The sequence below is a fragment of the Hyperolius riggenbachi genome, chromosome 4 (assembly GCF_040937935.1).
Source record: "Hyperolius riggenbachi isolate aHypRig1 chromosome 4, aHypRig1.pri, whole genome shotgun sequence".
NCBI lineage: Eukaryota > Metazoa > Chordata > Amphibia > Anura > Hyperoliidae > Hyperolius > Hyperolius riggenbachi.
In genome coordinates this window covers 404382492-404397946 of record NC_090649.1, presented here as the reverse complement: position 1 = coordinate 404397946, position 15455 = coordinate 404382492, and the positions used below count along the sequence as shown (strand labels likewise).

The 15455-nt window shown below is 41.2% G+C and overlaps 1 protein-coding gene across 2 annotated transcripts in view; it reads right to left on the bottom strand.

Moving 5' to 3' along the window:
• Positions 1-761: 761 nt before the first annotated feature.
• PROKR1 (prokineticin receptor 1) overlaps positions 762-15455 on the bottom strand; it is a 60596-nt gene continuing 45902 nt past the window's right edge. The window contains exons 1-3 of one of the 2 annotated variants that reach the window (XR_011031218.1): positions 6725-6865; positions 4096-4164; positions 1716-1804 (exon numbers count right to left, since the gene is read on the bottom strand). Coding sequence is in view for 1 of the 2 variants with exons in the window: in XM_068279594.1 (XP_068135695.1) it covers positions 1108-1804 (697 nt within the window). In the remaining variant the exon portion in view is untranslated. Of the gene's footprint in view, positions 1805-4095; positions 4165-6724; positions 6866-15455 lie in introns of those variants that run through there. The other variant, XM_068279594.1, reaches the window with a different exon arrangement.

Here is a 15455-nt window from a genome sequence, read left to right as displayed (position 1 = left end):
AAATCAGTAGTCGTGCTCAAGACTCAAATCCACCTGTGCACTACAGGTATCTTCCAATATCTGCATTCCACGGAGTCAGCACCGACTTAGGTAAAAATAGCTCTTTTATTAGGAATCAAAAAGTTAAAAGTTCATGATGCAGCAAACAGCTGTTATGATTCCTAATAAAAGAGCTATTTTTACCTAAGTCGGTGCTGACTCCGTGGAATGCAGTTTTTTTTCTTTTGTTGCATTTTTTTTAAATAAAGCAGATTTTTTAAAACTCTTCTTAAAGGGAATCTGATGTGAAAATAAACATGAGATAAGGAATTGCATGTGAGGTACAGCTAAGAATTAGAACATTATTAGCAAAGATATGAGTCTCATATTGTTTCCAGTACAGGAAGAGTTAAGAAACTTCAGTTGTTACCTATGCAAAAGAACTTCTCTGAGCTCTCCAACCCAACCGGGGTCGGCTACAGTGCTGTTTACTGAAGCACTTATACATCAAAGAAACAGTAAAAGACAACTTCAGATAAGGTTTTACTGCAGGGATGTTCAAAGGGGCATTAGCGCTGCTCTGTTTCATAGCTTAAAATACAGAGTGTAGTTTGTAAACTACAAATATTAGAGAATGATGCAACATTATTTTTTTTTAAAAAAGCTATATAACTGAAAATAAAAATATGAGACTCTTTTCTTTACTACTAATGTTCTATTAAGTATCTGTACTAGACATACAATTCATTAGATCATAAGAGGTTTTTTTTATTTCGCTTCAGTGTCACTTTAATGATTATCCTATACTTTGTTTTTTTAGCATTTTACTTTTCTTTCTAAAGCCTGAGATCTTCATAGCAGCATCATATACCGTGCCATGACTGAAATATAAAATAACTGTAATGAAGATGATGCACACTCTGAATTCACAAGGATACATTTACTAACCATGAAACTGTAAAATGCACACCTGAATTTGTGTAATGATATTCAGTCCATACGAGCAAAAATAGTGCATGTGTTTTTTGTTTTTGTTTTGTTTTTTTTCTCACAAAATTTAGCACAACCCACAAGCAGCACAATCCAAACAAACTTAAGTGAAATCGCCTTGTGATCAATACAAAAGTATTACTTTAATTTAATGCAGTCCACCTCTTCTGTAATAGGCATAGCGCTTGTCTTGATGTCTACCTCCCCGCTACACTTACTCCCATTGTGAGTGGATCTCCATTTCAGTAACATGATCTTCTTAAAGTATTTTGCCGTGTTGTTCTTAACAGTTACAAAGCACATAGTGTTTATCATGCTGTTGCTCATGGCAATGCACTCCACAATATAGAAAGCGGAAAGATAGTGTTTCTCCTTGATGATTACCGTAGGGAAAAAATCCCGGACGATGGTAAATCCGTAAAACGGGGCCCAGCAGAGGACATAGGCGGTAAGGATACACATGAGCACCAAGACCGTCTTTCTCCGGCATCGTAGGCGTTTCCGTATCTGCTCTGTCTGAAACCCGGGCACCGTTTTAAACCAAAGCTCTTTGGAGATCCTGGCATAGCACAAGGTCATTATAAAAACCGGTCCAACAAACTCAATGCCGAAAATAAAGAGGAAATAAGATTTGTAGTAAATTTGTTGGTCAACTGGCCAGATCTGGCCACAAAATATCTTCTCTTGGTTTTTCACAATCACCAGCACTGATTCCGTGGCAAAATAGGCAGAAGGTATGGCTATGAGGAGAGAGATAATCCAGACCAAGGCAATCAGGAATGAAGCAGTTTGGTAATTCATTCGAGGCTTCAGGGGATGAACAATGGCCAAGTACCTGCAAAACAAAACATCTTTAGTAAATAACAATAAAGATTAAACAAAAAACATTAAAACTTAATTTCTATACAAAAATCTGTGTAACAAGTACAGATGGGCAGTGAGTTGCTATTAATTCTGGCTTTTATGCTGATAGAATTATTGAAAAGCCTACAATTTTGCATACTTCCCCCCCCCATTCCTTTAGATCGTAAGCTCGCAGGGACAGGGCTTTCTTACCCATTTGTGTCTTAGAATTTGTTATACATTTTATTCATCATGTTACTTTTGTCATTGTAATTACCAATTATGTATTTTGTATATTGGTGTTTACCATTGTCTGTATTATTATGTACCCCATGTTTATTTTTCACTTTGTACAATAATAATGAATAATCATAATTTGCATACTTTTGCGTTGTAATTTTAAATTACGAAGTGAAATCTTAATTTGTCATTTTGGGCAAACCCTTTCAATTAATTTTGTCGTAATTCATAATGTCGCATTGTAAATTCACCTTAATTGTAATTGTGTGTGCAAATTTGTGTTTACTTGTAATTTCATAATTTTGTGTAATGTATTGTAATTATGCGAAATTTAATTGTAATCAATCAAAATTACATGAAAATTGGTTGTAATTTTGTGAAATTGTGTGTAATTACAAATTAGATATTAGAAAATAATGATAATTAAAAAAAAAATAATCGTAATTACAAAAATTACTCATATATTTTTAATTACATGAAATTTTGTGTAATTTTTTGCAATTGTGATTTTTTGCTTTTAGATCGTAATTACGCAAATGATGTGAAATTACTGATTACGATCATCACTAGATCTAATAAAATTTGAATGCAGCTTGGGAAAAGGCCAATTGTATGCACTTCCCTCTGATTTTAATTGAAGTATAAGGTAAACAGAGGCGCCAAAAGGATAAAATATACTAAACATTTTAAAATTCCTCGGGAGGCAGTGGTGGACTTACCTCCCAGAAGCAGACACAAGAACTGTCAGTTTCAAAACAGTCGAGAATTTATTGGCATACCCCAAAAGCACTCCCGCTTCATCAGGCAATAAACAAGGAGTATCTGGCAGTAACCAGTCAGATTCTCGCCAAGCAACTGTGTGCAGGCAAGAGGCTCTTGGCCAGAATCTGACCGTTTACTGCCAGATACTCCTTGCTTATTGCCTGATGAAGCGGGGTTAAACCTGCGAAATACGTTGCAACTTTGTTTTTGAAGTATGCCAAAAAATTATTGACTGTTTTGAAACTGACAGTTCTTGTGTCTACTTCTGGGAGGTAAGTCCACCACTGCCTCCTCAGCAATTTATTTTTTTAGTATATTTTATCCTTTTGGCGCCTCTGTTTACCTTATGCTTCTGTTGAGTCCACCCCTGGTGGAGGGGTGACATACTCCTTTGTTTCTCCGATCTACAGAGAGCGATTTCTTAATCCTGAGTGGGGACAGGTCTAATCTCCTCACCTGCATTTACAGTGGTTACCTTGGAGGCAACCCTGGTTTGTGAGTATATTTCTACTTAATTTGTAAGCATTCAGATTTCACTTTACGAGTACATACTACACTATACTGGGCTATCGGTGTCACTCTCTATATCTCTGATTTTAATTGGCTGAATTCCACGCTGTATACAATTTACATAAAATTTGCCTATACGGTGAAGTTATTAGCATCTTATTGATCCTCTAGAAACCTATTTAATCGCTGTACATGTAACTTCTTTATTGATTGCCATTAATTATTATTTCTCAACTTCATTTTTTTTTTACTAAATCTTCTTAAAGTGGGATTGTCAGCTATAAAATCAATTTCCATATACCCACTGATCTGTGTTTATTAGGCAGCCTGCAACCTGACCCTGCACTGCAAGCATTCCAATATAATCATAAATGTTTCTGCTGTAATAAATCTTATATCAGTCAGCCTGGCTTTTTTTTGGTACATTGTTAACGAGAAGGAAGCTTGTCACTCCCCCCTCCCACCTCCCACATTCCTGCTCTTCACTGATTGGCTGAGGGCAGTTCAGTGTGACACAAGGCTGACAAGAGAAAAGCTGCTGAAATACGATCTGTGCTGTAATCACAATTTACAAAGCAGGTTAGATATGCCAAGGCAGTTTCTAGGAGAAAGAAAGAGTAGGGAGACAATTACATCAGGATTGACTTCAGTCAGTGGCAGGTAAGATGGAAAATGTTGAAAGTGTTTCCTCTTAAGTTACGATATACAATTTACTGAAATCAAAATGTGGACAGTACAATACATATGTTATGTAAGTAGAACAAGTATTACTTATATATAAGTGTTCCTGCTGCTTTGAAGAAAATCAGAGTTTAGCATCCCAAATCTCACAGATGTAACCTAGTAAGGTGATAAGAGAGATGAACATGTGACATCGATATATTACACTTTTAGAACAGCAGATCAACAGTTCAAAAAAACAAGGCTTTGCCGAAGAGAATTTGATATATGGCTTCTCAGAGCCACCAATACATAAATAGTCTTGGTAGCTTCTGTTAAAGCGGAGTAGCTCTCAGGAAACAATTAGTATAATGGGAATAATTCAAACAGCAACAAACTGGAACACTATATAAACATAAATACATCATGGGAACAGAAATGGTATGCCTGATACACACCATGCGATTTCCTGTCGGACAGGTTGAAGAAGTAATTTCCAAAAGGTCCGATCTGATTTCTGATTGTTTTTCTAATTGATTTTGTATAGAAATTATTGTAAAATTGATCACAAAAACGATCTAGAATCAGATTGGTCCTCTCAGTAATGATTGATTCAACCAGTCTATCTGATGGTAAATTACATGGTGTGTACCAGGCATAAGGTTATTAAAGGTTTTACAGATGTAGCAAGCCACTGTGGCACAACCCTCAGATTGTCATAATACCGCTGTGTAGTAGCCATTGCGTTTTCTGGCCACAGGCTGTCTAGGCAAAGTTATAAATGCCCTTTAGTGCACAAGGGGTAATACTTCACCCTCTATGTTAACAAAAGTCTGCTTTAGGTAGTGTGCAGTGCACAGCCAGTATAGTATACATCAGTTTTTGCAGTGCCCCTGTGAATTTTTGTAGCTTTCCAGTGTCCCCTGTAGTGTAACCTTTGGTTAATTTCAGAATGGAGACCCATATAGGTCAGAGAAACATCCTTGGTTGATGCTAAGGGTGGATACGTTCAGAAGATGGGGTTAGAGGTTGATGTGTTTGTCTTAAAGAGGAACTCCAGTGAACATTTTACTGTTGGCAGGTGATGTAGCTGCTGCATGGTTTTTGGCAGTTGGAAACAGCTGTAAACAACTATTTCCCACAAAAGTTCGAACTTTTCTTGTGGGAGGGGCTACTTGTTGGAGGGGTTTCACCACAATATCAGTCATACAGCGCCCCCTGATGGTCTGTTTGTGAAAAGGAATAGATTTCTCATGTAAAAGGGGGTATCAGCTACTGATTGGGGTAAAGTTAAATTTTTGGTCGGAGTTTCTTTTTAAAAGACAAAATGCAGATTTTTTTAGCAATATTTCAATTCATATTATAAAGAGGAACTGTCACAAAAATCTTAAAATTTAAGACACATACAAATAAGAAGTACATTTCTTCCTGAGTAAAAAGAGCCATAAATTACTTTTCTCCTATGTTGCTGTCCCTTACAGCAAGTAATAGAAATCTGACATTACCGACAGATTTTGGACTAGCCCATCTTCTCATCGGGAGGTTCTCAGGGTTTACTTTATTTTTAAAAGTACTTAGTGAATGGCAGTTGCTTCGTCCAACTGCCAAAAATAGTGTACAGCAAGCAGGGAGGCTGGCCAGCATCTTTATATGTTAAATTCTAAGATTTTCGCGACCGTTCCTCTTAAACAAGGGAAAGCAGTACTCTCAAACATTATAAACAATATCGGATATAACTAGAGAATACATTTATATAGTAGATCTTGCGGAGCAAAGGGAACCTCTATCGATTTCTCAGATTCTGTCTTTTAATTTACTGTATATATAAGCCAACCTGTGTATAAGCCGAAGTACCCACTTTTCCCTCAGAAACCAGGAAAAAGTGATTGACTCCTGTATAAGCCCCCTCCCCAGTAGCCAGATGTTCCCCCAGTACAAGTCAGCCCCCTTTCCCATAGCCAGATGTGCCCCAAGGATCATACAGCGATGTCCCAAGAAGCCACTAGATAGTGTCATAGATATGAGACACAGCTATTGCCACACAGGAAGAATACTCGATCATTGCACTGCTGGCACATTGCTTGCACGCTCCACTCCACAAGCCAATGGACACAGGTAGTCTTGAGCAGCACACTCTGCACACCATGTTGCAGGGGATGGTGGAGCATGGACAGAGCAGGGAGCCAGCTGGCAAAAGCAGGATCACTATTGCGCAATCCTTACGTTCCTCTGCCATTAACAAAACCTGCTCCACCATCTGTTTTGTTCCACTGACTTGCATATAAGCCGAGGAGGTAACTTTTCAGCACATTTTAATATTGTTGTTACTAATGAATGGGTACACATTTCAAGTAAATGGTGCTTTTGAATGCCAAAATTAGGACACTTATGGTATTGATGTCTTCCTCTTTAAACAATTGATTCAGTTTGATTCAAGCGACCATTCAACCAGTACTTAATAAAGAAGAATGAGGGAACAAAATGTTTTCCCACCCCTATTTATGGTGTTATGAAAGTGGAGATCATGTTTTCAAGAGTGGAGGACAAAAAAAGAGAAATGTTTTTTCTCTATATTCTTTTAGAATTAGAGCCCTACATACATTCAGACCTTTCTGTATGTCTCAACAGTGGCAAAACCCATGTTCAGTGTCATGGATGTAACTAGTAAAAATGTTTCTGTACCGTGTTAGCCAAACAATATATGTAGGTAGAAAAAAACAAAGTCTTGTAAAAATAATACCTTTTAATGGCTAACTGATAGCGTTAAATAATGCAAGCTTTCTGGGATCTAGTCCCCTTCTTCAGGCATATTTCCAGATGTAAGCTGTAGTAAAACACTGATGCAGCGAAATAGCAAACATGAAGATGGCAGTTGTGTTGGTTGCTGTTTAGCAGTTAGATGTCAGGTGATCAGCAGGCTGGAGCCAGTGAGCTCATGCAAGCAAACATGAAATCTAGCAGGTTTCTGAAGATAGTGAAGCCAAGTCAATCATGTTACATAAGGAGTCATGAATCCCATTCCACAATTTAAACCTTCTGTTAATGTCTTGAACATTTTCATAAATTTGTACTCAGAAATCCTTCTTGCTTGTTCATTTTTGAAGTTACCCTTAAGAACAAGTACTTTTAGATCTTGCATGCTGTGTCCTGGTTCACAGAAGTGTTGGCCCACTGGTGTGTCCATTTTACCCTCATTAATTTTAAAGCGGTGATGGTTCATTCTTGTGCGCAGTTTTTGTCCTGTTTCTCCTATATAGATTCCTCTTGAGGGGCATTTCATGCAGCGTATCATGTATACAACATTGGATGATTCACAGGAAACTTGGTCTGATATTTGATGATATTTCTGTGAGTTTGGTATCTGTATTTGGCTTGTGCACAAGATATAAGGGCAGGTCTCACACTTTGTGTTATTGCAGGGTAATGTGCCTGGAGTTTCTGGTGTAGATAATGCACTTCTGATAATCATTTGTCTCAAATTGGGAGGTTGTCTGAAAGCAAGCAGTGGTAAATCAGGAAAAACTTCTTTCAGGCGTTTGTCTTTGTGAAGTATCGGTTGCAGGGCTTTCGATATCTTCCTCAGTGTCTTTAATCTTGGGTTGTAGGTGACCACTATTGGGACTCTGTTGTTTTCAGTCTTTGCGGTGTACTTCAATAGTTCCTCTCTAGATTTTAAAGTTGCTCTGTGTATTTGATTATCAACGATTCGTGGATGATATCCCTGATCTATGAATATATTCCGTAGCGACATAAGTTGTCTGTCTCTGTCCTCTGAATTAGAACATATTCGGTTATACCTCAGAGCCTGGCTGTAAATAATAGATTTTTTGGTGTGTTCCGGGTGGAAACTATTCCACTTGAGGTAAATATGCCGGTCAGTTGGTTTACGGTAGATGGATGTTTGTAAAAATCTATCTTGTACATAAATTGTGGTATCCAGGAAACTGACATGGGAGGATGAAACGTTGAGAGTTAACTTGATATTATATTAAAAGGTATTACTTTTACAAGACTTTGTTTTTTTCTACCTACCTATATGGATGTAACTACAAATCATGCCTCCCCCCGCCCACCACAACCACCAAAACACCAAATCATTGATGGGTTCAGCCAATGTTCTCACCAGTTCCCTTGCCTCCCCTTATAACTGCATCCATTTTGCTTGTAGCTAACTCTTGAATTAGGAATGTATGATGCCTGTGTGTCAGGCAGAGTCTCAGTTGTCTGAGCATTGAGCAAACAGAGGGTCTTATCTGTTTGTAATATATCACCTAACAACCTCTCAAAACCTATTTGGATGTTTTGTTTCAATTAAGGCATTGTAATGACAGTTAGCCAGCAAATGATGTCATTGTGATTAAAAACTTCTTGCTGACCCTCACAGCCTAGATGCCCATCTTGCAAATGGTCATAAGACTATCATGATCTTCACATCAATAGCAAGTATAGCCACAAAAACACCTGCCCTGGAGGATGGACCTGTTTTGGAGAGAGGCAAGGTTAGTAGTTAGGGACCTCCACACGGCTCTGGGCCCTCTGTAGTCACATGGGCTGTTCTCCTACCGTATAGTTATGCCCCTAATTAGTGTCTATATGAATTATCTGACAACAGCCTTCAGGGAAGTGCTTCATGGGACAACAATGACATACTCTACTATCGAGTTGGTATCGGGGTAGATATATCGAGGTAGAGCAATAACCTCTGGCTCAAGCCGAAAACCCTTTTCATGCATAAATGAGGCCATGATTACTGAAAGACATACACTACCTATATGTTACTCTTCTTAGTTATCTTATATTTTTATTTCTTCTTCTATTATATCATTTTAATTCAATTAAATAAAAAAGATGACCAAACTCTTCTTTTACTTTTCTTTTTAACAAGGCCCAAAGTTCTTTGTTGATAAGGAATATTATAAATGTTATTTCCTCTGCTGAACTCCCATACATGGAAGCAGGTGAAATGATGGTGACTGCCAAATTAAGCTATAAAAATGAAGCATTCTTAAAACTGATAACTAAATAACCATTCTTTATTTTACAGTCTGAAATAAAAACAAGAGATAACCAGCGTGTTATGGAAAATTCCATTACGAGCTCCCACACGGCATAAACCGCGATACACATCAATGCTACAAATATAACCCATTAAGGTCAAACGTCTATGTGCTTTATTTTATTGCTCCCATCCAGGTACATGTAGGGAAAAGACTGAACCGTATTCCTAAATAGTGATCCTGGGGAATGATCTCATATTTTAGGATTTTTCTTAAAGAAGAAATCAAGATCATTTTTTTATAGTTTGGCAAGAAAGAGTTATGACCTTTGTGGACTTTTACTGCTTCCTGTGTTCCCACTGGAATATTTCTCCTCATATCCTGCTCCAGAGATGCAAAAGGACATTGCAAAATGAGGGGCAGTATCCCTACAGGGATATTGTAACCCTTTACACAACCATATTATCTTGGTACGGTTTCTTGACTGAGGTTTTTTTTTTTTTTTTAGAATGCTTCAACTTTATTGACTAGAGATAATTTTTTTGATTTATCTTATTTTTATAATTATATAAAATTATTTCATTATATTTTTATACGTACTGATACCACAACCTACTTTTCTGGACATTCATCTTAATTGTATTAGTTGAGCAATAGGAGTTACAAACTGGACTTTTCCTGAAGATTCTGATGGGACTACATCACTAAAAGCCCTAAAGTGGATCCGAGATGAACTTTTACTCATTGAATAATTTTGTTCCTTTCCTATTGTTTATAGGGCATTCCTCATCCACAAGCCAAATACTTTTTTGTTTTTGTTTTAATACTCTAATTCCTTATAAACTAAACAAGCCTCCCCCACAGTTTTTCAGAGAGCCTTGGCATTTTCAGACAGTAGCAAGGGTTCATGGGAGCTCAGTCTGGGCAGAAGGAGGAGGAGGTATTACTAGCCAGAGATTTTAGAGGAGATGGGGGGATTAGGTTTTTTTCACAGGCTGAGTGCTGAAGATGCAGATAAGCTTGCCTGTGTGTAATGTTTACAAACAACATGGCCACTCTCATTGTATCACAGGAAGAAATAATCATATTTTATTGAAGCTGTTTGCAGCTAGATTTGCTGCGTAAACTATCTAAACTTTAGATAAGATATATAGGCAAGTTACTTTTTATATTTCGTTTTTCATCTCGGATCCGCTTTAAAGGAATATCGAGGTGAAAATAAACTGATACGATAAAAGTGTATGTACAGTGATAAGCATACAAATACCTAGGTTGAGTTCCTTTTTCTCTTTCTCTGCCTGAAAGAGTTAACATTCATGTATGCAAGTGACAGTTTCTCTACTGTCCAAACCTAGTTGGGCTATAGTGTAGTGCAGGGTTTCTCAAGACGTGGTACGTGTACCCCTGGGGGTACGCGAGACTACTGCTGGGGGTACGCCTGCCATCCCCGCAGCCTCAGTCCTCCGATCATCGCTGCCTGGTGCTGTCCCCGCTGCCTCTGCGCTACAGTAGCAATGATCACTACACTTTAGATCAACGGGACAGTGAAGGTGCATGGTCCCTGCGCACGGTACTGCATATGCCGAAGTGACGTCATTAGTCACTTCCGCATTTGAAGTACAGCCATCAGCCGCGCGGGGACCATGCGCCTTCACTGTCTGATCTGAAGTGTAATGATCATTGCTACTGTAACACGGAGGCAGCTGGGACAGCGGGCAGCACTGATCGGAGATCTGAGGCTGCGATGGGAAGGCATCGTGGATGGTGTGCACTGGACAGGTCTGTAACAGGGACGGGTGAGAGGCCGCTCATACTTGGGGGACCACTTATTGGTAAACTGGGGGGGGGGCTGCTTTTAATGAGGGCACTACTGACTACTTAAACTGGTGGGGCTGCCTATACCGAGGACACCACTCACTACCTAAACTGGGGGGGGGGGGCTGTCTGTACTTGGGGGACCTCTCACTATTTAAACTGGGGGAGAGGGGCTGCCTATACTGGGAGGGCTGTCTGTTCTGGGGCACCACTCACTTCCTAAACTTGAGGGGGGGGGGTGCCTACACTGGGGGCACCACTCACTTCCTAGACTGGGGGGGGGCTGCCTGTGCTGGGGATACCTCTCACTACCTAGACTGGGGGGGGGGCTACTTATACTGGGGGGCTCTTGTACTGGGGACAACTCGCACTTCCTATATTGATGGAGGGCTACTTATGGGGGGAAAACCTCTCACTTCCTGGGGGGTTACTTATACTGGGGGACAACTCTTACCACCTATACCGGAGGGGCGGGCTATTATACTGGGTGTACTCCTCTCACTACCTATGCTGGACGTGGGGGGCAAACTCAGTGTTTACCATAGGTGCTATATTGGCCAGATAAGCCTCTGTGGGGGAAGCCGGAGGCACAAAAGGTGACAAGAGATGAGGGGGAATGGGTGGAGTTGGGGGAACAAGAGATGTCAGGGAGGAATTTGGGGGGACAAGAGATGATGGGGAAGCTGGGGGACAAAAGATGGTGGGCAGAAGCTGGGGTACAAGGTGACACAGGGAAAGCCAGGGGCACAATAGGTGATACGAGAGACAAGAGATGACACGTGGGAGGACAAGAGAGAACACGGGGGAAGCTGGGAGAGAAGAGATCATACGCGGGAAGCTGCAGGCACAAAAGGTGACACGGGGGGGGGGGGGGGGGGAAGACCGGGGCACAAGAAGTGACATGGGGGAACCAGGGCACAAGAGGTGACACAGGGGAACAAGAGGAGGTTCCTCACAACCCATCACCCTTTACCAGCCTCAGCCAGCACCCTCACCACCCATCACCCTGTGCCAGCCTTAGCCAGCACCCTCACCACTCCCTCACCACCCATCACCCTCTGCCAGCACCCTCACCTGTCTTCTCCCACCCTTCACCCTCTGCCAGCGTCAACCAGCACCCTCACCTTTCTCTCCCACCCTTCACCCTCTGCCAGCTTCAGCCAGCACCCTCACCTGTCTCTCCCACCCTTCACCCTCTGCCAGCTTCAGCCAGCACCCTCACCTGTCTCTCCCACCTTTCACCCTCTGCCAGCCACTGAAAGCACCCTCTCCAGTCCCTCACTGCCCATCACTCTCTGCCAGCCTCAGCCAGCACCCTCACCTGTCCCTCAACAGTTTCTCCCCATCCAACACCCTCATCTGCCTCTCCCCATCCAGCACCCTCATTCTCCAAGCGTGTGTGTGTGTGTGTGTGTGTGTGTATGTGTGTATGTATGTGTGCGCGCCCGCTCACTCGCCAGGGGGTACTTTGTAGAGATGGAGTAGCAATAAGGGGTATTTGGCTTAAAAAAGTTGAGAAACACTGCTGTAGTGTAACCCTCACTTATAAGGAATCACAGCCATAAAGCTCTTTATTCACAGAGAAAAGCTTCGGAGAGTAGGGAGAAGTAAACAAAAAGCCAATAGTTCATAAATTGCCCTGTCATACTTCAAAGACAGTGTCACTGAGCAGAGACAATGGAAAATCAAAAACCTCAAACAGATTTAAGCATAAAATAAAACAGTGTGACATCTTAAAAGTCATTTTTAGTAGTAGGAGGATAGCTACAATTGTTTATCTCATCAGTTTATTTTCAACTCGACATTCCTTAAAGGCATTATCCATCTTATATTTATCCATTTACTATATTCCTCTCTACCTTGCATTCTGCGCACCAGTGATGAGCAAAAATGCCAATTTTGTTTCACATTAATTTTTGCGAAAATAATGTTAAATTCAGCTTTTGAGCGAAAATGCCACTAAAAATCATTTTGTAATAAGTTTGTGATTTTTCACATTTTTCAGGAATTTTTGCTCTAAAAATAAAGGATTTTGCACTTTTTGCAAATGTTCACAGTAAAATACAGTTTTTTTAAAGTATTTTTGCAAACATTTTCTTGAACGAAAATAACTTTGGCGATAATTCGCAAGCAACACTGCTGCGCACCATTTTAATTTTTGTATCACTATTTTGTGTACCATTGTTTAACAATGTAATGTCCCTGTGTAAGGTTATTTAAAGAGAGCCCGAGGTGGTCTCAAAACATGTAAAAAAAAAGTAGGCTACCTGATCAGCGGGGCTTTAGCGGATCAGGTAGCTGCAAAAACCGCTGCTCCCTGCCACTCCCATGGGCCGTAATAGCCCACTTTTACTTTTGTGACCTACAGGTCACGATGCTGCACTGAGAGACTGTGTGTCTCTCATAGCGCGCAGGGAGGCGGGAGAGCGGCAGGAGGCATGGCCAGTAAGAGAGCTGCCCAATGGCAGCTTAGGAAACCCTGCAGGAAGGCAGAGAGCAGCGGTTGGGGGACACAGAGCCATGTCATTAGGCAGAGAACATGCCTCTGTGTCCAATCTGCCCCCGAAGATCCGCCTCGGGTTCTCTTTAATGTTGTGATGTCTTCCCTATCTCTTGGAAGAATAATACCATTAGAGAAAAATAAATTGCTCTAAACCAGCATTAATGGAGACAAGGTTTGTGTTGTTGGATTTAGATGACAGGTATACCATTGGGGTAACCTGCAGTTTATTAATAAATGAGAAATCATGCTTGAGCCAGGAATAGTGATGGACTCCTGAATAGTGATGGGGTGGGGAGATATCTGTGAGCATCATCACATTTATCATTGCATGTAACAGAAGATAAGGTAACCTGTTGTTTCCTTACCAAAATTGGCCTTAGGTAACGGTAGGTGCATCAGGTAGGGACTGGGTTATGAAATACTCTAAAAGACAGTTCTTGACATGGCTATGTACTCTGTAAAGTGCTGCTAAAGTAGAGTGACCAGATTTTTGTGGGTCCAACCTGGGACGGGGTGGGGTGTGCGCAGTGCGCCACGGCGAAAAGTGGGGAGGACTGAGGAGCGCGCAGCGACGAAGACTGGGGGGTGCCAAAAATGGGCGTGGCCATGACATTGTATGGGCGGAGCTAACGTAATGATGTAACAGCGAGGCATAAGAAAAGCAGTGTTTACGCCATAATGTGGACAAACGAGACTTTGCATCATGGGTGTGCAGAAACTGTGTGATGCTAATAGTATACCGTAACCACAAAGCAGCAAACATAGCCATCTATGACCATTAAATAAAAAATGCAGTAATAGTTACCCCGGGCACCAGAAAATAAACGCAATGGGCAACATGTCAGCACAAAATAAACGCAATGCAGGCAAACATTTCACCAGAAAATTAACGCAATGCGGGCAAACATTTCACCAGAAAAGAAACGCAATGCGGGCAAACATTTCACCAGAAAAGAAACGCAATGCGGGCAAACATTTCACCAGAAAAGAAACGCAATGCAGGCAAACATTTCACCAGAAAAGAAACGCAATGCGGGCAAACATTTCACCAGAAAAGAAACGCAATGCGGGCAAACATTTCACCAGAAAAGAAACGCAATGCGGGCAAACATTTCACCAGAAAAGAAACGCAATGCGGGCAAACATTTCACCAGAAAAGAAACGCAATGCGGGCAAACATTTCACCTGGAAAAGAAAGCATTTACTCACCTGGCAGAAGTCTCGGGCCTCTGGCGCGCTGCTCCCGGGACCACCTTCCTTCTGCTCCTCTCCCGCGCTAATAAGGGCTACGGCAAAATGGCGGCCGAAGCCCTGTACTGGAGACAGTCTACAGTACAGGGCTTCGGCAGCCATCTTGCCGTAGCCCTGCTCGCCTGCCGGTGTCGGAAGAGACACCGGAAGGCCAAGGAGGCTGGAGCGGGGCTGCAGGCAATGAACTGGCACGGCGTCTATAGACGCCGCTGCCAGTTCATGAGGGATAGAGTGGCCAGAGTCCCGAGGTCGGGACCTCATGCTGCCTGGGACAGCGGACCCCGAATCCGGGACGCGTCCCGGGCAATCCGGGACGTCTGGTCACTCTAGCTAAAGATGTAAACACATCATTATTATCATAAAAATAGCCACTTCCCCTCTGCCCTTTATGCTGATTTAGAGTTGTATGATCTTTTTCCTGGTGGTTGATTTTCCCATAGAAGTGTGCCTATAAAAGCAAGTGTTCTGTTTCCCAATTACTTGAAGATCATGTCAATATTTTCTATTCAGCACGGTTTTCTAGCAAGTGGTCTTTCAGATGCATCACTGCAACCTGCAGATATTGTGACCTTTACATGCTCATACGCATGATTGGTTACATCTGATGGGATATCTTTTCCCATCGACCCGTTTATTAGTTGTAATATCAAATGTGATGCCTGTACAGCATTGATCACATTACTGCAATGCATTACAGAATATTTAAAGTGTACCTATGAGTCCATTATTCTAAGCATTTTTCTTCCATTATTCTATTGTTCTAAGCATTTGACTTAAGTATATCATAATAACATAGCAACATTTACGTCATGAAAGAAAAATGGTCTGTTGTTCAAATGAGGGAATGATTTGCAGCAAAATGTACTGGCAAGAGATGTATAATGGATATTCTATCTGGAAATTCA